This window comes from Paroedura picta, chromosome 9 (assembly GCF_049243985.1).
Source record: "Paroedura picta isolate Pp20150507F chromosome 9, Ppicta_v3.0, whole genome shotgun sequence".
Classification (NCBI taxonomy): domain Eukaryota; kingdom Metazoa; phylum Chordata; class Lepidosauria; order Squamata; family Gekkonidae; genus Paroedura; species Paroedura picta.
In genome coordinates this window covers 17,411,439-17,434,968 of record NC_135377.1, presented here as the reverse complement: position 1 = coordinate 17,434,968, position 23,530 = coordinate 17,411,439, and the positions used below count along the sequence as shown (strand labels likewise).

The window sequence follows — 23,530 nt, the reverse complement described above, 5'->3', positions numbered from 1 at the left end:
AGGGGGAGGAAGGTTTGACTCTTCCCTACCAGATGGACCTGAGATAACATAGGCTCCGATGGCACCTGCAGCAAGTGAGGGCAAGTAAGGGCCTGATTTGGGCCAGACCAGGCCTGGGCTGGCAGTGACATAAGTGGAAGTAGCGATTAGCTCTGCTGCCACATGAGCACCAGCCCAGCCTTTCCCCCTCGTCCGGAAAAGGTATTGATGGAACAGATCAGTGTTTGAATTAAATTGTTCCTTCTTTTAAAGCAGAGTTGATAAGATATACTCAGAATTATTTTTGCTTAGCATGTCTTTTTTCTCCATGCTTATTTCCTTCCTTGCTTTTGTTATCTATAATGACACTGCTACTGTTCCAAATGTCTGTATTTTTTTAATGAGTGCAACTATCCACCATGTTGCTGTTTGGGGCATTTAAGAAAGGTCTGGGAAATCTTATCCATTCAGGTTGGGTCTCAGGATTCTCACGCAAGACCATAGAGAGGAAACCTTGTGACATGCACTGGTAAATGTAATGTTGTACATGGCCTGATCACACAGAGGTCACTGCCTAATTCTTTTGAATTGTTTCCTTCATCAGCCACCCAGCGAAACCCATTTCATCCATAGCTGAATCAATTCTATGCTCTTCACTCAAAGGCGAATTGTCCTCATGGAAGGCTGTCCTATTCCCCCATTGTACCATTTCCATTTTGGCATACGCAACCATGAGTCCCCGATTGTGTATCAGAGGTGAAAGGATTGTTCAGTGCTCCAAAAATGTGAACTTATTAGAGAAAGGCAAAACAAAACCCCTTAAAGAAGTGCCTTTTTCCTGAAGAGAAACAGTTTGGCTCCATGCTCCCTTTAGCAATGACATTTCAGTGCAAACATTTATCTACAGCATGTGGTTTCATTGGTCTTGGATTTATTGCAGGCATTTTTAAGCAATACATGCATCTCATTTAACATTCATGTCAGCATCCCAGAACTGTGCTGATTACCATTTCCACATATTAAAATCCTTATTAAGCTAATGTTTTCATACGGGAAGGAAAGTAAATATTCTGCATATACACGGGACGTTCATTGACTGAAAATCCTTTTCTAAACAGGTTTTGATTTTTTCTTGTTTTGAGCGACATGGGAAATTAAAAAAGCAGAGGAATCAGACAATGATAGAGAGATTTACAGCAGTAAATGATTCACTGTGTGGTCTGGCACTCTCCTCAGTGGTGCATGCGAACACCTGCCACATTAACGGGAGCAGCAAGCCGATTATAAATGTTAGCTTTCCACCATTCGAGCCAACAAATGTCCTCTACTGGCTCATGTCCCAGACAAGGTCAAGGCACTCAGCCATTAAACACCTTTTAGCGTGTCTTGAGGTTGAAATCTGAATAAGAAAGAAATCTGGGGGAGGTAAGAAGAATTTAAATGACCTTCTTTTTCAACCTCCTTGGTGGTGGACTAAATACGACTTGAATCATCAGTATGCAAGGAGAATCGAGTTTAACTTGTCTACAATGATAATGATTTGCTTCTAACTGGAATTAGACCCCCTCGGGATAATTGTGCTCGGTTTAATGAGGAGAAAAAGAGTTACGGGGTTCGCTACGGCCCTTTGGAAGTTTGCTTTCGGGGGCTGCTGCTTATCATTAAAATATACTGTCATTCTTGCTTTTTTAATGAGATGCCAGGGAAATTGAGGCATCAACCACAGGAAAAAAAAAGAAGAATCCATCCAATGGTCCCTGAATTCTCTTTGACGGTCATCTTGGTACACATTGGGATGGGCTCTAATGTTGAAATCATAGAATCATAGAGTTGGAAGGGCCTATACAGGCCATCTAGTCGACCAGCTGCTAAATGCAGGATCAGCCTAATCAGTCTAAAGACTAGGAGAGCAATCCTAAGTGTATCTAAGCAGCCCATGATCAATAAAGTTATGTGGAGTTATGTTGTGCATTGTGCATGATTTTGAACTATCCTCCATCTCACTCACTTCAGCAAGGCAGGAAATGGTGGGGGGAGGGAATGCCAGGAGGACTTCCCCTATAGCAGAAGACCTGTACCTCCTACCTGGGCATAAGGAGGTAGAATGGGCCATACCATCTCATTCTGTAGGGGGAGGATCACAATTTTGAATGCTGCCCTACGTTAAAATCTCCATAGCAAGCAATTAAGAGAGATAAATGTCTCTCTGCTGTGGTAGATTTCTATTTGCCTGGAGTTTTGCTTGTAAAAGCTGGGGTCATGTGCAGTCCAAAGGAATGCCTTCCATGCTTCCAACTCAATATTCTGCCACATGGTTAAACTCCCTCTTATATGAGAGGGAAACAGAAGGGCATTGTTCTTATATCCTGTTTTAATGCACCAGCCCATTGGAGCTGTGGGCATATATGGAACAGCAGGGGAATAAATAGATGTCAATGCACTGGCTGGGTACAGACAACTGCACCTCCACAGAGTACAGTATGCATTTGAACAGAGCAGAAAGCTGTCAGTAGGACATTCCTACTGCTGTTAATGACAGATTGCTTAGGATATTCCCACACAGATTTGCTTTCTGATGATCAAGTACATATCAGGAATCGATTTTGGTTGTGCCCATCTTCTCTGGTTCACAAGTAACAGTGTCAGTGGATTGCTTAGGGCAGACTTATGGGAGGAGACCTGTTGATACTGAAGCCGAACAAGACTACTCAGGGCCATTCTGCACTCGTTCAAAATTGCACAATGGTTGCAAATTGAAATCGCTACTAATTTGTTGTTATGCACAACGTCGTTAACAATCTGCGACACTCCTGAAACCAATCCACAAAAAGCGCTTCGTTGTAGCGCTTTCAGGGAAATCCCAAAAAGTGGATTCACCCTCCGGAAAGCACTACACTCTTGCAACCAATCTGCAACACTAGCAGGAAAGTCCTGTGCGTTACCATTGTTGTGGTTTCTGCAAAGTCCCTCCCCCTGGCTCTCTCCTCTGATCTTCCGGCGAAGCGATCGCCATTTTTTTTTCTTGGAGCGAGCGGAGATCAACGCACCGGTGAGCCTTCGTTTACCCAGTGAGGCTTCCCCGGTTGCAGTCCCTCCCCAGAGCTGTTTTAAATCACCAAGCAACAAGCACCACACAGCCCCGTTTGCTGGTTTATTTTCCCTTTATTTTTCACTCTATTTTCGGCCGAAAATCACGCCCATGCGGGGGGGGGGGTATTTTTTTCACTCGGGGGGAGTGTGGCAACGATGAAACAGCAGCTCAAACACCACCTGCTAGCTAGATGGGTCTCTCCATTGCAACGAATCAACACAGATTCGTTGCAACTTGTTTTTTTTTAAACCTTACTTAAAGGCAAAGGGGCTTTTCGGGAGCATGATAACAGCCGCCCATTGGCTGCTCGTTTGATTGACGGCCAGGGGTGGGACAAAGCTCGGCAATAGCGCTTCCTGGCTAGCGATTTTTGCCGAGACCGGAAACCTGTGGGAAATGATAGAAACGCAACTGGATTCCACTACAAAGGCAGGTATGCATAACGACAAATTCCACTATTTAAAATGGCGTTTTTTCCGTTCCGAAACCAATTTGCTAAATAGATCCTGGTGTAGAATGGCCCTCAGAGCTACTGCCCGAATTTAGCATCGGCTCAGAAGAATAATGATTTCAATTCAATTGCCATGCCAACGTCAATATTTTTGTTGAACTGTGCAATGATCTACTTGATACAATTCTAAGGGACGGTAAGATACTACTGTCCCCAATTCCTTTCTTCAGATGTCCACAAGTTCCACATTCTTGAAGCAAGCTGCAGCCAGAATCTGTCATAACAACACTGTGTGCTTTTGGCCCTGCACCATAGAGTCCAGATGCATACCTTTAAATGCCCTTGGCTAAGGAAGCAGAAGCAGGAATGGCTCCATCCATCTTTTTCTTCTCTGGTCTAGTTATCCATCATTCTCCCACACCAACTACAGGGAATAGGATTCCAGGTGATGGCAGGTAGAGAATGGGCAGGAAGATCCATGGCTGCCATGGGAAATTAAAGGGCTGAAAAACAGCAATTCTAATTCCTTGAATTCTACCCAGGAGGCATTTGAACAGAGCAGTAACAACCCTCTCCGCTGTTTGTTGCCCAATTTTTCCCTTTACCTTTTTAGGCTCTGATATATTATTAATATAAATAGTGTAGACGCCGCTTTTGTTAAAGCCAGCTTGGTAAGCATCAGCACAGTCTCTGAATGGCTTGTCCTCTTCTTTTTTTGCATTCTTTAGCAGAACTGCAAAACAAAAAATAAAATCAATATGATATTGGCAGCAGCAGAATGCTTCACTGAAAGCACTGATTTTCACTCGGTGCTTGGGAGATACATGTGACCCTTTTGTATGCTACCTGTGAGTCTCCTGAGCATCATTTATCCATGGAATACCTTTCCAGGTGAGACTGGTGGTAGGTTTGTGATCCATGCTTTAAAAAATTACCACTAGAGGAATAGGTAAGCTATGAGCCTCACTGAGATGCAGGCATCATGCCTGGGATGGAAGTAAATGTGGTTCTTTTGGTTGATGGCAACTGCAGATTTGCCCTGACATAGGTGGTCCAGACTAATCCATTTCATCAGCTCTTGAAAGCTAAGCAGAGTCAGCTTTAGTTAGTAGTAGGATGGGAGACCATGAGCCTCTGGTGGCGCAGAGTGGTAAGGCAGCAAACATGCAGTCTGAATGCTCTGCCCATGAGGCTGGGAGTTCAATCCCAGCAGCCAGCTCAAGGTTGACTCAGCCTTCCATCCTTCCGAGGTCGGTAAAATGAGTACCCAGCTTGCTGGGGGGTAAACAGTAATGACTGGGGAAGGCACTGGCAAACCACCCCGTATTGAGTCTGCCATGAAAACGCTGGAGGGCGTCACCCCAAGGGTCAGACATGACCAGGTGCTTGCACAGGGGATACCTTTACCTTTACCTTTAGGATGGGAGACCACTGTGGGAGTCAACCATTGCTACACAGAGGCAGGCAATGGCAAGCCACTTCTCGATATTTCTTACTGAAAAAAACCTGTGGGGCTGCTGTGACTTGACAGAACAAGCGGTGACTTGATAGAATTTTCCATCACCACCAATTGCAAACTTGACTGTCTGTGACCTGCTCGCCTAAGAAGACATTTCTAACAGATATCGCTCTAATGAAGAGGGTGACCAGGTTTTTTGCTTTACTGGACCTGCTTTTCTGTTTTGAGAATCAACCTTAGGAAATGAACAAAAATAAAGTCCGATAGCACCTTTAAGACCAACAAAACAAAGATTTATTCAAGGCGTGAACTTCCGAGTACATGCACTCTTCCTCAGACGCTCATACCTTGAATAAAACTTTGTTGGTCTTCAAGGTGCTATTGGACTCTATTTTTGTTGTGCTACTTCAGACCAACATGGCTACCCGCTTGAATCGAATCTTAGGAAATGATTCACTTGCTAAATTTCTGCATGTCAGAAAACTAAGGCTAAAAAGAGAGAGCGCATTTTTTGAAAGGAAAGTTGGCAACGGCACAAGGATATGAGTCACTGGCTGGCACAAGGATGTACCAAGGCCAGACGAGACTATATTTGTGAAAGACTGCCGGCATTTCTTCCAATGCAGGATGCAGGGCCAAACTTAGATATGCTCTATTTTAAAGTGTTGGGTTCGGGTTTCTCAGACCAAACTCTGTTTCCCTGTAGCTTCACAGCAGGAGTGGGGAATGTCTGTTAAAAAAAAATCAAGCACATCCCATTTGTGCTTGGAAGGCCACCGTGAGGGGAAGAAAGCCTCCAGCTTAAAGATGGGCACAAATTGGTTCATAAGCCAAAATTCAGCACAAACGTGGCCTGGTTCACAGCCAATGTTCGGGGAAAGCACCTTCCTGGAACATTTAGCAGACTTTGGTCCACGCAAACTTTACACACTTCATTGATACAGTCATTGAGCAGTAGGATTCCAGTATAAACAGACTTTGGTCCGGTCCAGTTTGGCTGTTCAGGTCATTTAAACCTAATAGCTGAGGAGAGTGAGTCCACCCATCAGCTGTCAGGTTTAAATGACTGTGAGCCATTTAACCCATCCATTTTACACCCCTGCACTTTCAAGCAGGGAAAGAGAAATGGATACGTGAAATGGCTGAAAGCCATTTCAGCCTAACAGATGGTAGGCACACCCACTCCACTGTGAGGCTGAAATGGCTACCAGGAAATACCTTGGTCATCTGGAGATCAAGTGTAATAGAGCAAGATCTCCAGGCATGGCAACTTGGAGGAAAGAGTTAACAGAATGCTTTTCACCCAGGGGGATGATGTTCCAGGGAAAGCAGCTAAGAAGAAGAAGAAGAAGAAGAAGAAGAAGAAGAAGAAGAAGAAGAAGAAGAAGAAGAAGAAGAAGAAGAAGAAGAAGAAGAAGAAGAAGAAGAAGAAGAACTGGTCCTTATATGCCACTTTTATCTACCCAAAGGAGTCTCAAAGTGGCTTACAGTCACCTTCCCTTTCCTCTCCCCACAACAGACACCCTGTGAGGTGGGTGAGGCTGAGAGAGCCCTGATATTACTGCTCAGTCAGAACAGCTTTATCAGGGCTATGTGAGCCCAAGGTCACCCAGCTGGTTGCAGTTGGGGGAGTGCGGAATCAAACCCAGCTCGCCAGATTAGAAGTCCACATTCCTAACCACTACACCAAGCTGGCTCTCCCTTCTACCAGCCTAACAGTGGTGCCCAGGGCATCTGACCAGCCCGCCCCCAGGACTTGCCATCTTCTCCTCTGCTCTCCTTTCCCTAATGCTGCCCTCATGGCACATGATTTTTTTCCTGTAGACTGGGGAAGAATTTCAAATATTCAGAAGTTCTGGTTTATAGAAAAAATTCCAAACCCAATCCCCAAATCTGAATTTTGGTGCTTGCTCACCTCCCTATCATACCCTGATTTCAGAATTTTACCACATTTCGAATATGGAATGCAGCCAACATGGTTATATTTACATGGTTTTTAATGGATGGATATCCTGCATCTTTAGGAAGGAGAAAATAGGTCTAAAGAGCTTTGTAGTATCACACATATACCAAAAACAAAAAAGCTTCAACAATTAATTTCAGATTGACAATACACTCGGTCCTCTGAAATTAGACTCCCGTTAGACATAGAACCTGTGCCCATTAAAAACGATGGAAGTTCTATTGAAAGTTACGTTAGAATATATAAAACTCATGTTTCCTAGTAAGTAGTTAATGGCAGGATTAGCACCTCTCACTCTATTGGCACCCTATAAATGTCAAATAACAAGAGCAGTAAAAGTTTAACAGACATCTTTTAAAGAGAGGGGAGAGCACAGCAGAGCTACTGTTACATTAAGAGCTCATGATCTACTCTGGGTTTTTTTAAATGTTTGCAGCCTTCTTCGTCTCACTTTACTTAAACAATACATTTATTTCTCTCCAGCTTTTCTTAAAAGTAGCAGAGGGGCTTCCAAGTTAGATAACACTAAAACAAAACAGCAATGAATTAAATTAAGGCAACGTAAAAGTAATGCCAATAGCAACACACCATCTGCCGAATTGACCGAAAGGGCATTCTATAAAATTAGGGCTGCATCTCAGACAGCCCTGCCCATTTCCCATGGTGGCTTTGATAAAATGCAGCCAGGGAGCTCAAACCAAGGGATGTGCTGCTAACTCAAGAGAGCACAAAGACTTGGGTGGACCACTCCCTAAGGATGGATCCTGTGAGTTAGACCCTGCTGATTAAGAAACAGGTATCCCCTTTGACCACCAAAACATTGCTATGCTGTTAGGACCTGCATCGACAAAACTTATCTGGTGCAGAGACTGTGATAGGAAGGAGAAACTGGGTGAAGAATCTGGAATGGGGCCAGCTGAATATTTAATCCAGATAGACTGAGGGATATTTCAAGCACCCACCAGTTTGGCACATGACCTTTTCATTAGTCACCAACAAGAAGCTGATTTTTGAATGACTGACTCATCTGTTCATCAACTGATTTATGGTAGTCCAGCAGGCTGTTTCACTACATTCCTTCCTAGCAATTCAGCACATCTCAACTGGCTTTTTCTGCACCCATGATTACTACGTTTCCTGTTGAACCACAAGAAGACTTCTCAAGGTTTCTTTTTTTTAAAGTCAGTGATTACAATTGTGATCTAACATCATAATGTATTGTCATGATTTCTGAAGTTCCAGCTTTTTTTTTTAAAGCAACTTCTGATGTGGAGTTATAAGGGGAAAGGTGTAGATAGCACATTGCCCTTACAATTCTGCAACAGAATATGTGAATGACATAATTTTTAGAACGAAATCTGGGACTTCTGTGATTGTGGTGTGATGGACTGCAGTTTTTAAAAGCTTTAGAAGTGCTGTGTAAACAGATAAAAGATGGTGAAGGGTTAATTCTTCACAGAGCCAAATAGCCTTGAGAGACAGACATTTCCAAGAGATCTGATTGGTTAGTATCAGCTGACAAGAGAAAAACATCTGAACTGGATGCTGAGGAGAATTCAGTCTGACTTCAGCCCTAGCTGAGAAGAGTCAAGTACTGACAGTTTTGGAATTCAGCCCTGACTGAGAGCAGTTTAACACAGACAGGAGAACTGGGGGTAGTTGGCAAGGAAGTTTGGGAAGCATGCAAAAACTCCCATTTGGACCAAAGAAAGGGGTAAATCTTCTAGTGCGAGGAGAATTTCCCTACCTGGTCAAGCAGGAGTTAACTCTGAAAAGTCCCTGATCTGGTATGGATAGAAAGTGCCTTTAGAGACCTTCAGAGTCAGCTAAAAACTCAAGATAAGTACTTGTGTTTCAAAATAACATGTTTGAGGGTACTAGAAAGAACATATCAGCCTTCTGGAAAGTCAGAGAGTACTGAAAGAAAGTGTACTGGAGCGTCTAAACATTAAGATTTTAGGTAATTGTGAATTGCTTAAGAATCTCTTATTAGCCTGAAACATAAGAACTAAAGTCAGGATTCTAGTTTCATCTCTTTGCTCTCTTCCAATCTCTTCCTATTGATTGTAAGATGACTCCATCCCCTGAGTGTACCAATTTCCCAGGAGTCCTTGTCAGATTAAGAAAGGAGGGCTTATGATCACAGGGTCAACAGATTAAAATATAGAAGCCAAATCCAATCAAGAACAGATAGACAAACTGAATTGGCTACCTAGATAGGTCAGGCGAGCCTGATCTCATAGTATCTTGAAAACTAAACAGTATTTTGATGGGAAACCTTCAAGATGTACCAGAGCCATTCCATGGAGGCAGACAATGGCAGATCTCTGAATGTCTCTAGAAAGCCCTACTGAGTTGTCATAAGTTGGCTGTGACTTGCTGGCAAAAGAAAAACTGGTCTGGTTTTGACTGGTCTGGTGATGCAGAGAAGAAGCTGCAAAACATGATGCTAAAACAACAGTATTTCAGAAATATGAACACATTCAAGCTCTCTCGCTCAAAAAAAAAAAACAAAAACCTGCAATTCATGGATGGTCACTAAAAAGGGATTTTTTTTCCCCCAAGAAGACATCCTCACTTTTCAGAAGAACATCTTTTACATCAAAAATGTCTCAGCTAATGAAAAATCTGAGCACCAGGTGCATTCACAGGTCTCATGCCAAGAAAGGATTCATCAGCAATGCAGCTTTCCCAACATTTGAAGTGGAAAGAGAAAAGCTAAATTTTGCAGGTAATAATGGATGCCCACAGCCAGCCTTTGGATAGGAACCCAACTAAAAGTCATACAATCTTCTGGGAACTGCTGCCACCACACACACTGAGCTTGAACAATGACCCCAGAATCTTTGTTCCCTCAACTAAACTACTACAAAAGCCACTTGTTTGGATCTTTTTGAACTCTATTATTGTGAGATAGAAGGTGGTGCTGAAAAACAGCTGTACCAAGCAAAATTCATTGTGTTTCATTTAGTAATTTAAGATCCAATGCTATGCATAAGAAATTCAAAACAGACTGTTTATTGGTTTCTGTTCTGTTGAGAAAGTAAGCAATTCATTACTAATGGATGAATGGTTATCTTGATGTGAGCTTATTTCAACTTCCGCTGACACTTCTAATCATACAGTGCTCCTAAGAAGGCTGTAGTGCTTTGTTACTTCTCAAATAACTGTCAAATTCAGTTGTTATAGTAACCTAAAATTGACCTCCTGATTGCCTTCTAGGATTTTCAGTGGTGGTCAGAGGCTAGTACGTTTGATCTTACATAGTTCTTAAACAGTTGGTCTCTATGGTACAGCCTGCATGGGGGAGACATTTACTGCACCCTACAGCTGCATAATTTTGGCACCAACCTCCACAAACCCTTAGACCTCTAAGTGGGAAACACAGACTGGGCATAGATAAGGCCTGCTCCTGTCCATCTGGCAGGGCTGTTGCTGTTTTTCCTTTCCTTCCCCCAAATGATGATTTCATGTTGCATTACTTAGTCACATTCGGTCATGAAGTTCTTGCTTTCATTGCAGTCTGATTAAAGGACCAGTGTGGATGTGGATAAAGCCTCAGCTGTTAGGGACAGAATGGGAGGGCTATCTGGGATATGATGATAGTAGGCATGTCCAGGAGAGTTGTAAGTGATACAGATCGGAGAGTTACCACACACCTGTCTCTGCTTACAAAGCAAAAAGACAGCAAGTCATCAGATGTACTTCAGGGATGGGCTGTGTCAGAAGAATACTATGGCTGCCCTAGTTATCCTAATCTTCTCAAGCAGGGGTAGTCAACCTGTGGTCCTCCAGATGTCCATGGACTACAATTCCCATGAGCCATGCAAGCGTTTGCTGACAGGGGCTAATGGGAATTGTAGTCCATGAACATCCGGAGGACCACAGGTTGACTACCCCTGTTATAGAGCATCTTATAAGGAAGGCTGGATTTGAGATCAGTAGCACCGTTAGATGTTGGTTTTGCCGTCAAGTCACAACTGATTTATGGAGAACTTGCATGGTTTCCAAGGCAAGAGATATTAGAGGTGGTTTGCCATTGCTGACCTCCACATCAAGATCCTGTTTTTCCTCGGTCCCCCATCCAAATACTAACTAAGGCTGACCCTGCTTAGCTTCCAAGATCTGAGAAGATCAAGCAAGCCTGTGCTATCCAGGTCAGGACAGTAGCACTTTAGTGACCAACATGGTCAAAGCTCATGCCTGACAAAGGAAGCTTTATTTCTTTAAGCCCATACCCCCATGATCTTGTTGACCTCCAAGGTGCTAGTGGACTCTACCTGTTAAAAATCATAATAGAATTTTAAAATTGGAAGGGGCCATACAAGCCAACCCCTGTTCAATGCATGATCAACCTAAAGCATCTATGAAAAGAAGAAGAAGGAGAAGAAGAAGAAGAGGAAGAAGAAGAAGAGGAGTTGGTTCTTATATGCCACTTTTCTCTACCCGAAGGTAGAGAATTTCTCTACAGTCATCTTCCGTTGCCTCTCCCTACAACAGACACCCTGTGAGGTGGGTGAGGCTGAGAGAGCCCTGATATCACTGCTCCATCAGAACAGCTTTATCAGTGCTGTGGCGAGCCCAAAGTCACCCAGCTGGCTTCATATGGGGGAGTGCAGAATCGAACCCAGCATGCCAGATTAAAAGTCTGCACTCCTAACCACTACACCAAACTGGTTCTCCTGTCCAGCTGCTGCTTAAAGACTACCAGTGTCCTACTGCAGATCGACATCGTTACCCACTGAAATGATCAGGAAAGGTTTAGCTGTACATTGTCACACACAGGTCTGACAGTGGTTTGTTTTAATCTCAAATGGAGGTAGGTATCCCTTCCTTCCTTCCTTCCTTCCTTCCTTCCTTCCTTCCTTCCTTCCTTCCTTCCTTCCTTCCTTCCTTCCTTCCTTCCTTCCTTCCTTCCTCTCTGCAGCCATTTTCAGCAGGTAATGCCAGAGTTGGAAATTTCCTGTAGCTGGGGAATGTGATTCAGACAAAACTGTGATGCTCAGACCAATTAGACTTATGTCAGTGAATATTCAGATCCTCCAGTTGAGCATATTTGTGGATCTACTTGTACATTAAACAGGACCAGCATGGATACAATTTACCATGTAGCTTGAATGCTGGTCTCGCCTCAGCTTGATTTGCTTTTGCCTTGCAACCATGAGCAAAGCTGAAGTCAATTGGCCTTCGAATGGCGTACTTCTGCTCATGAGTGCCCTGTTGGTTTTGGAAAGGACTTTGAGCGACATAAACAATGAAGAGGGAGAGCAGTATTATCTTGGAATTACAACACACCACATATATGCGCAACTTGAACTAGTGCCTTTGTTACAAATGGTGGATTCTTAAAATGTTTGACATTATATTTCGGTGATTTTTTAAAGATGATCACAAAGCCACAGTAAATCCTGGGAATGTGTGTGTATGATGCACTTCTCTGCAAGCCCAAGCTTGTTTCCATTTGTTATCCACAGTTCTATTTTCAAGAATACTTGTAGACCGGAGCAATCCTTTTGGGTGCTATGATATGAAGAGCAGACACAAGGACTATGATTAAAGCACAGTGCAACAATGATACTGATAGAGTCAAGTGATCCAATCACACACACACACACACAAACACACACAGCTGCCTTATGCTGAATCAGACCATTGGTCTATCAAGGTCTGGGTGGTCTACTCAGAATGGGGGCAGCTCTCCAGGTCTCAGATGGAGGTATTTTTTATCATCTACTGTGTGGTCTTTTTAAAATGGAGCTGCTGCCAGGAACCGAATAAGGGACTATCGTCATGCAGACCAGATGTTCTACCACTGAGCCATAACACTTCCCCATCAAGACTCCTCCCCATGTTGTCTTTTAATCAAACTTGGGGACATCAGGAAAGCTGAAACCTATGGCAGATGATGACTCTTGCACAGTGATCTGAACAAAAGGCTCAAAACCAAAAATGGAGGAACAGCGGACCATGCACGTGAACAAGATAAAAAAATCTGGAATCCTAAAAGAAGAGAAGAAATTCATATGGAGAGCATTTTTTATTAATGATATCATGCTCATTTTTTTTTCAGTGAGATGCCACCTTACCTCCTTCTTTAGAACAAAGGCTGACTAAGCTGTGAACGGTGTCCATCAGCTCCAGATGCTGCTTCTGAAGAATGCTGTTGTTGGTGGTTGCTTTGCTCAGCTGCCTTTCCAATTCCTGAATGATGTAGCTTTGACGTGATACCAACCCCTGCAAGTTCTCTTTTTCTTCCTTTAAGGTATCTAGTTCCCCTTTGTGTCTTTCTTCCATTTCAAGGATTTTGTGCTCCAGTAGACTGGGGAAGAAAAACAACAATACCGTGTGTGTTAATATTCATGTAAATCAGGGGTGGGCAAACTGTGGCCCTCCAGATGTCCACGGACTACAATTCCCATGGGAATTGTATTCCATGGACATCTGGAGGACCACAGTTTGCCCACCCCTGATGTAAATCAACAGCTGTTTGTCTGCTGGAGAGAGGCAAAAACAGGCTTTCTGTCTCTGAATCTCACAATGTTTTAGTATTCACATGTTTGCAATGCTACTATAGAAAATGGGTTGCCCAGACATCATCAAGACTGCTTCCAATTCTTTTGGGAAAGACCGTAGTCCCAATGATGAGTCTTGCCATCTGGATGGTAAAGTACACATGTTTAAAGGTTCTGCCCAAGTTGGTGCCATTTTCCTTCCATCATACTCTCCTAGCCACCATTTTCATTGCCATATAACTGGTATATATATATATTTTAAAAATCAGTACTTTTTATATCGCTATAGAGCTATAGCATGTTAACTCTAAGTCATTTGGTGGTGTGGAAAGTGTGGTTAAGTCACAGTGAAAAGCCAAGAACTGAAGCCATTAAGCACATAAAGCAACAATAAAGGAAACACTCTTTCATCTCTTTTTAAAGGGCCGTTTCTCACCAAGTAAGGAATAGTCATATTTTTGGAATATGGCTGACAAATGTTTGGCCTGGTAACATATGAAAGATAGGCAGCAATGTACACAAGATACTTTCCCCCAGAAAGGAGCTACGGTGGTAGGAAAAAATCATCTTGTACTGATTCTCTCCCAAGTTCTAATCTAGATGGCAAATCTAGGTGGCTAAAACTAGATGAAACAAATTTCCATCAAGAACAGTAGCATCCAGGAGCAGGCTGGAGGTCACCGCTGAAAGCTTGTCCGGCAAAACATCTGAGACATTTCAAGAGAAACAAACAAACGAAAAAGGCTCTTGGGCAATCATTGGCAGATGACATCAGCATGCTCCAGGCTTTGTTCTGGAGCCCACCACCCACAGCTCTGCCCCAGCTCTGGCAATATGGAAAGCTTCCCCATACTCACAGTTGGCTAGTTGACCAGAGCATGGTTGCATGAAAGAGAAAAGCATTTTATCATTGTACTTTTCCAAAGGGATAAATGTTTGTAACTTGATTAAATGAATTATTTCTGCATCAATTGTGTATTTTACCCCACATTTCAGCCAGATTGCCCTAAACTCAATTTTACATTGTTTTGTATGTAGTTGTATGGTTAATCAAACAATGTATCCATACATCAGTGGAAACTGTTATTGCTCTGCTACAAAGCTTAGAATCATAGAATCATAGGGATAGAAGGGATATTCAGGGTTGTCTAATCCAACCCCCTGCAGAATGGTTGAAAATCACAACTTCCTGCCCACCACAGTGACCTCAATTCCATGCCCAGATGATGCCCAGGAAAACCAAAATCCATAGCCAGTCTGGCCTGGAGGAAATTCACCTCCTGAACCCAAAGCGGCAATCTGCATTTCCCTGGGCACGCAAGAAAGGGCCACAAGAGCCAAGCATGGACACAGTCCCTTCTGCCCACCCACTTACAATCCTCTTAGATTCACAGAATCAGCATTTCTGTGAGACGGCTATCTAGCCTCTGCTTAAAATCTTGAAAGAAAGGAGAACCCACCACCTCCCGAGGAAGTTTAAGAATAGGAAGGTGATATATCTTAATTAAAATAAATAAATGGGTGCAGTGGCTCCCCATTAAAATCTAATGCAAGACACAATTCCTGGATGCAATTGTCAGGAGTTTTCACTGTGGAAGATTCTTTTTCTGCATTCTCTAATTTCATCCCCCCCCCATTTGTTATATGAATTGATCTTGATGCATCTTGCTTAGTCAGCCTCTCCTCCAAAGTATTTTTTAGTTGCTCAGGTGCAATTTAGCTTTCCTCCTCAGGAGCAAGCGTCTTTTAATTTCTTTGCTGCAGTTCCCATCTGCAGTGATATTGGAGCCCAGGAAAATAAAATCTGTCACTACCTCCATTTCTTCCACATCTATTTACCAGGAATTGAATTTCAAGCCAACTTTTACACTCTCCCCCTTCATCCGCATCAAGAGGCTCTTTAGTTTTGCAGCTTATGGAGTCTTATTCCCCATTCCAAGTCCTCTTAGGCTGCAGGAAAGCTTCACATTTTTACACATTTCAGTTGGCTAGAAACCCAATATCAGGTCTTGGCTCCTACTTAGTGCATGGCAGGACATTAAGTTTTTAAAAGTCTGTTTTCCACAAATATATTTAATTACTCTGCGAGGTGGCAGAAGAAATATGTCAGCACAAATGCTCTCAGACTGTAGAGTTAATAGCTATGCAGTGTCTTTTTTGAAAAGGGAAGTGAATACTGTCACTGGAGAGCTAATCCAGATAAGTAATATAATTATTCTTCCAAAGGGGAAATGATGAAGAACATGATAGGTTCACTCTGCTAGAAATCTCTCTCAGTGAAGTTGATTGTCATTTTTTAGTCTTTTTGAGAAAATCGAAACAAAATGTTTAAGTGGGCTTTACAGATGTAGAGATGCTCACTTGGGGGGAATGGAATTTTTCAGATGTAGATTACAGGAGAGGTTTCCACAAGAGTACTCTAGATTATTTGGGTCTTCAGTATAGTTTTCTAATTTTGATTAGTTCCCCCGCAAAACAAACAAACAAACAAACAAACAAAAAACAAAAACAAAAAACATGAAATGTTTGCATTTATTAATCTTGGGGGGGGGAGGGTTGGGGGTTCTGGGATGGGACTGGAGTAGCTGATATTCAAGAAAACACCATCAAAATTGTGGGGTACCCAGCCTACCTTTCTACATCCACAACTTTGAAATGAATTTGATCACGGGGTCCAATTCTACATGCCCCTGAACCTATACTTGTCTTTATTGTTTCCTATCCATGTTTTCTCTACAGCAAAGAGGCCAATAAACACACAAAAGTAACAACTAGCCAAAATCCTTCAAGTGAAAACCAAGAAGCCCAACAGAACTAACATCAGACCACAGAATTCTAGCAGAAGCATGGGCCAGCCCAACAAAACCAATCTCAAACCTGACAATTCAAGCCAAACCAGCTAAAGGAAAGGGCAAGGTCATAAGTCCAATAGGATCAGTATCAAACTGCAGCAGAAGCCAGGAGCAATATGATAAGCCCAATGGAACAAATGTTGAACTACAGTATCCAAACCAAACCAACCTAAGCAAGGAATGCCATTGCAAGCCCAACATAACCAATGGCAAGCCAAAGAATCTAAGCAAAGTTACTCTTCAAGGTACATTGAAGATAATAGGCTTAGAAAGTTACTCTGCTTAGGCCTGAACTGCAGTTAAAGGAATGGTCCCCACAATTATTCTTGGCTCTGCTATGAAGTGTTATGATAATCTTGGAAGGTGTATAAATCCCAAGGAGAACAAAATCTGAAATTAAGTTTATTAAGGCAGAATAACACAAAGACCCAAGAATGGAAGTTAGTTAACACAGGCTCCGTAGAATGATTTCAGGTGTGAAGAGTATGAGCAAGCAGCTACACTCAGAAGGATAAGGAAAAAAAGAATGCGAGAAGGCAGGCAAAAAGAAGAAAAAGGAGAAGGGAAAAAACCTAGTTTTTGTTCAGTGGTGAGAACAGAAGCCTTGTTGTGCAAGTGTATTAGTCCCTGACAGCAGCTTGACTTCCCTTTTCTGAGTGCACCCATGGCTAGTTCTATTGATCTTCTTGAAGGTGCAGTAGATCCAGATGTATCAAAGAACAAAGATGTTCAGCAGAGTTAAAGGAAAGTTGGTGGAGAAGTTCTATATATGCTGAAACTGAACTTTTGACTGGGTTGGCTGCTCCATACTTTCAAATGTATTTACACAGCCCAAGGCACCAGAATTTAAAAATGTCCTATTAGAAAATACATGTATTGTAGGAAACAAAGACAATATATTTGCAGATATATTTGCTTCACGGAGCTATCTCGATTCTCGATCCTCGGACATTAGAAAATGCATGTATTGTAGGAAACAAAGACAATATATTGGCAGATATATTTGCCTCACAGAGCTATCTTGATCCTCTTTGCACATGTGTGTGTGATGATTTCCATAATACAGATTTCTGTCATCTTTGTTATTCACCATACACCCCTTTAGATGACAGTAAATTAATCCTCAGTTATGGTCATCATGAGTTGGCAATTAATTGCATTGACAGGAAAACTGCCTGAAGAAGAATGGTGTGATGATGTCATTTAGAATTTTACTGGCTTGGAGACTGAGGGAGCCTACAGATGTTTTACCACTCAACAAATGACACATCTTGATGTTCTGAAGGTTACGTCAATTATGGTGCCATACAAAGGTGATGTAATTTTAAGATTTTTGTTCCTCGTGATTAATAAAAAGAATCCTAGCGCCTTACACTCATTCTTTTGGGTTTGCTTCATTTTTCTATCTTATGCCAACAATGACCCTCAAAATATAAAAATGGAATAGGAGAAATTACATAGAAATCAGCAGCCCCCAGTGGTTAGAATCTTTGCCTCATTTCTCTTTCATTTAGAAAAAAAGTACTGTAAGTTAATAATCACATCTCAACTCTATATTTAGGTGGATCCCAGCTAAGAGCCAGAAAAAAAATGCCAATTTAGATTTTAAAAGTCTATTGCTTGGGTTTGATCGGTGAGTGACACCAGTAAAATAATGCTGCCCAAGTGGATATGCCGTTCAGTAAAGAAATCTGAAACCTTGGAGCAGCCTTTCTCAGCCTTATTACCATTGAGAAATCTCTGAAACATTATTCGGGCTTCGAGAAACCCTAGAAGTGTTGTGATCATGCAAAATATGGTTGGAAAGCATAGCTGTGTACATGTCCTCTCCTTCCCACCCCTTCCATGGTCATATCACCCAATAAATGTTTAACACATTTTAAAAATATATTAAAAATTAGCCAACTCCTACCCATTCAGGAAACCCTTCCAGGGCCATTAAGAAAACCCCAGGGTTTCATAAAACCCTTGTTGAGAAAGCCTGCCTTGAAGACTCAAATCTTTTAAATATTAGATTTTAAATATCCAAATAAGTGTCATCAAGAAGTGTCATTTAAAAGGCTGCCGTATAGAGCAGGGGTAATCAGCCTGTGGTCCTCCAGATGTTCAAAGACTACAATTCCTACGAGCCCCTGCCAGCAAATGCTGGCAGGGGCTCATGGGAATTGTAGTCCATGAACATCTGGAGGACCACAGGTTGACTACCCCTGATATAGAGGATTGAACAGAATTGTTCTCTCTTGCCCCAGAGGGACAGACCAGAATGAATGGGTTGAAATTAATTCAAAAGAAGTTCCATCTAAACATCTAGAATAAGTTCCTGACAATTCGAGTGGTTTCTCAGTGGAACAGGCTTCCTTGGGAGGTGGTGGCTTCTGAATCTTTGGAAATTTTTAAACAGAGGCTAGATAGTCATCTGACGGAGAAGCTAATTCTGTTAAGGCAAAGGGGTGGCAGGTTACAGTGGATGAGCGATAGGGATGTGAGTGCCCTGCATAGTGCAGGGGGTTGGACTAGATGACCCATGAGGTCCCTTCCAACTCTATTATTCTATGATTCTATGATTCTAAGTCACTTCCAACTTCTGGTGATCCTATGAGTTGATGTCCTTCAAAACATTCTACTGTTAATAGCCTTGCTCAAGAGGCTCTTAGTTTTCATATAGTTTCCCATATTGGAAGAGTTTTTTGACCAACCTCAGCAGAAACATGCTGGGATTGAACTCTCAGCCTCATGGGCAGAGCTTTCAGACTGCATGTCTGCTACCTTACCCCTCTGCACCACAAGAGGCTCGTGAACAGAATTACAGTCTTCTATTGGAATTCAATGGCTTGGATCCACCACAGTTTTTCTGCAGATGAGGTGCAGATTTTCTGCCCATGAAGTTAAAATTTCTCATTAGCTTCCTCACACAGCCCAAAATATCCCCCAAATGCTGTTCTAGAGGGTCCTCTGTCCTCCCACAGCATTTTGGAGTGCATTTTGGACGGCAGCAGAAAGGGTTAACCATGAAATCGTGTGCCATGGGAGTAAATTGTTCCATCCCCAAAAAACATTTTGGTGGATCCAAGCCAATGGACTAAAAAGGGTGTGATTTTGTTTATGCTTGCACTGTAAATATCTTAATTGATTCTTTTGCAAGATCCTACATGCAAAAAAACCAACAAAAAACATGTATATTTTTGGAATTATGCTCCAAGTTTGGCATTTCGTAATGTTTATAGTTCATTTATATAAAACGCTGCAGCAAGCTCTTTCATGGAGTGCATACTTTCCAAGGAGCACATTCATTCCATTCTTGCTTCTCTAGTGATCAGATCTGCATAGCACATGCTGTTTGCAAACATATGGCTGTTGCACTGACACGTCATATTTCTGAATGTCTAACAATGCAATGTGTGAATTGTCCATAAAATGCCTTTCTAATGAATATATGGAACAGGTTCTATTGTGCACATTGATACATTATGATGGTGATCTTTCCCTGGAGAGCCGAATATCGCCCCTGGGGCTAACATCGCCCAGCGATATGAGCAAATTCACACCTGGGAACAGAAGTGTTGAAGTGTCCAGAGTTTTATTAGAGACGAGAATGGTTGCCGCCGTTTGTGATGCAGTTTTGAAATGTATTGGTATTTTATGGCGGTGGTCCCCAACCACCGGGTTGCGGCCCGGTGCCGGGCCATGAAGGCCCTGGCACCAGGCCGCGAAGGCCCTGGCACTGGGCCGTGGCTCCCTCTCCCCGCAGGGCTGTGCCGGGCCGCGCTTGCGCGTGTGCACCATGCACGGCTGCAAACACGCATGCATGGCACTCCCACGCATGCGCGGCACGCGCAGCATGCACGACATGAGTGGCCGGGCGATCGCCCTACCCGCTACCGCCGGTCCGCAGCCTGGAGAAGGTTGCAGACCACTGTTTTATGGTATTCTGTATTTTTATTACAATGTCGTTGTGAACCACCTTGAGCCGGCTGGGCCAGGAGGGGCGGTATACAAAACAAATAAATTCCTAGTCCTTCTGTTCTTCTGTGCTGTTTTACATATATGCATTATTACATTGTGTGCAATAGTTATGCAAATAACACTAAAAATGTGTCAATTTGATTCAGAAGGAGTAAAAGAGGAAAGAGCATAGAAATAAAATCAGACCAGTTTGACTCACACAAGAATGAAGCAAAATGGAGGTTTTTGAGTCAAACCAGCGAGGATAAGAGAACAGCATTCTTACATTTCATTAATTTCTCCCCAGTGCAATCCTAAGAAAAATCACACACTTCTAAGTCCGTTCAAAGCCCACACATGTTACTGTCAGCCATAACAACCCATGTGGCCTTCCTACAAAAGAAGCACCTTCCATGGAGGGGGTGTACATTATCTGAAATGGCCTTTAAAATGTTATGGGATCAAGCTAAAGGTGAAGAGAACAGGGTGTTATTTTTACGGTAAGTTAACTATGGGGCCATGCCCAACTGGTCAATAAATCTTCTGCTCCTAAGTCATCTCATTCTTTTCTTTCTTTTTTAAAAGGACTTTTGTTTTAAATGTAGTCTTAATATAATGTAGTGTAAGTTTTGGGCCTCTTAATGAGGCCCAAAATCAATTTTCCACCCAAGAAATGATGCGTTAAATTTCTCAGGATGTAAACCAGCAGGATGCCCCCCTCCCAATAATTCTCTTTAACATCCAGAAAGCTAGGCAGAGGGAGGGTAAGCCAATAGAAAAGACTTCCAGTTGCAGCTTCAGGCTGGGCGAAGAAAGAAATTGACCATGGAGAAGGCCCCGAAGATGTTCCTTGGAGGGGTGGAATGTCAAAGTCAGACAATTTCCTTTCCTAGGGGCAGGGCATACCTCCTAATCCAATCCAGACCATGCGTAAAGCTTAAAGAGGATTTTAACTTTCAAGCAGAAAATGATGTGTTTGAGACGAGGATATGGACCAGTACTGTGATTTAAAAAAAAAGAAATGTCAGTTAGATTCATGAAGTCTGGATTTGACAAAGAACAGATAACACGATTTACTCTTCCTCTGAGCTGCCCAACAGGTACAGATAACTCCTAAATACTTTGTGACAAATACTTCATCATTTACTTGTGTTATTATATGTATTCAACCGTGACTCTGTATTTGCCAGGAAACTAGCATAATCAACCAACTCTCTTTCAGGGGTAGTCAACCTGTGGTCCTCCAGATGTTCATGGACTACAATTCCCATGAGTCCCTGCCAGCAATGCTGGCAGGGGCTCATGGGAATTGTAGTTCATGAACATCTGGAGGACCACAGGTTGACTACCCATTACTTAGATGATACATTAACTCAGATAGGGATTTTGCAGGTTAGTGCTACTGTTCATAAAGTTTCATGGGAGTAAAGAGAACTCAGTAACAATTCAGGGATAATGTAAAATGTATGTATACACACACACACAAAAGCCCCCTCAGGTTCCAAATTACTTTGCAATCAAAAACCTTCTAAATGATTATTTCATTATTACATAAATTTATAGGAGGGGATCATTTAGCAAGAGACCACCATACTTCTCCTGCTCAGTCCATGTGAATTGAGAAATTAAGACTCAGAGTATGAAATGACAGACAGAAAGACAGATTCCATTGTGGAAGAAGATTTTCTCAGGGTTGCCCATAAGGAGGTACAGGGGAGACAAAATAGAGGGCCCTGTCAACCAGAGGGCCCCTGAAATTAGCATCATGCTATATTCTGGAAATGCATTTTTTTTTAAAGATCGGATGCAATTCTGACTGCAGACAAGCCCATCAGCCAGGCCAGCATTGGACCAAAGAAAGACCAGCCAAGATGAGCTTCAATCAGTGTCATGATACAGTTTCCCAACAAGATCTATGGCTTCCTTTTCCCTTTAGTTCCATCCAAATTTTACATAGCAAGATCTCCCAACCAGCTTACATTGTTCCTCTGTTACATTGTTCCTCTGTTTCATTCACACAACTACCCTGTGAAGTAGGCTAGGCTAAGACAGTGTGCTGGGGCCAAGGTCACCCAGCAAGCTTGCATGGCAGAGCAGGGATTCGAATCTCACTTTCCTAGACATAACCACTACATGAGTTTAGCTTCCATTACAAATATCAGGATTTTGCAGATAACCATGGCCAGAATATTTCTTTCAAATCTGGCTCTGCATCTCCCATGATCATCCTGAAGCTGATGGCCAATTTTGAGATTCCTAGTTTTATTTTCTAAGTTATGCCTGCCACAAATGGACAAAAAGATGAGCAGATAGATCTGTTTACTATTATAGATGCATCGTATCAGCCAGGCAAATGGTTTATTTCATCACAATATTTAGTTTGGATCAGGATCATTTTATTTATTATTTGGCTTATATACCACCCCTCTTTGCAGGCAGGCTCAGGGCAGTTTACAACAATGGAATAGAACAATTTAAACATCATAAAAAGCTAACTATCAAACCCATAAAAAGCAAAACTATCAAACCCCCATCCCCTGATATGAAGCACCCAGACATAATCTATGTCCAGTGGCTCAAGGTGGCTCTGGGCAGCACTGCATCTTCTTTTGCAGTTGATTTCTTGCTATGAACGGTGACACAGTTTGGTTCTCACATTATAAGAGTTTGATAATCTCTGGATTACGGGAAGTTTTTACTCTGACTTGGCATATTTAAATATTGTAATCTGACTAGGCCTATTCCCGGTAAGTAGAAAGGTGGTTCATAAACCCCATAAATACATAAATTAATAATAAGTATAAAACTCATATCTAAAGTCAAGAAGCCCAGGCTGTTCAGACCATCCTTCTCTGCCAATCCTCATGTTCTGTTCGCCTTCCTTGAACAAACTATCCCTGCTCTCTTGCCTTAACTGCAGCCAAGAAACAGTCTTTCCTCACTTCTCTTTTCAACACATCCCTTCTTTTCACATGCAAAACTCAGACTACTTTATCACATTACAGGCCAGTCACTCCGTAAGTCAATATAGCCGCACAGAGGTCAAGGCGGACTTTGTTTATTTACTCTAATGCATACCTTAGCACCATGACACATTGTTAAGGTACATAAATAAATGCAAAAGATTAAACATACACCAGCCCTGGCCTATATGAATCTCCATGTTTGGCGTGCTCTAATCTCTAAGCCGCTAACTGGCAGGTCATTGATACCACCGGGAGGTCAGTGGGTTAAAAGCCACACACATTTCCTCTTTGACCCAGAGGTTTTGTAATGGGCTT

The 23,530-nt window shown here is 42.3% G+C and overlaps 1 protein-coding gene across 3 annotated transcripts in view; it reads right to left on the bottom strand.

Moving 5' to 3' along the window:
• Positions 1-23,530, bottom strand: part of ANGPT1 (angiopoietin 1) — a 155,156-nt gene that overhangs the window by 41,471 nt on the left and 90,155 nt on the right. For all 3 annotated transcript variants that reach the window (XM_077351660.1, XM_077351661.1, XM_077351662.1), the window contains 2 exons: positions 13,030-13,262; positions 4,127-4,254 (listed from right to left, as the gene is read on the bottom strand). In XM_077351660.1, the coding sequence (XP_077207775.1) occupies positions 4,127-4,254; positions 13,030-13,262 (361 nt within the window). The remainder of the gene's footprint in view (positions 1-4,126; positions 4,255-13,029; positions 13,263-23,530) is intronic.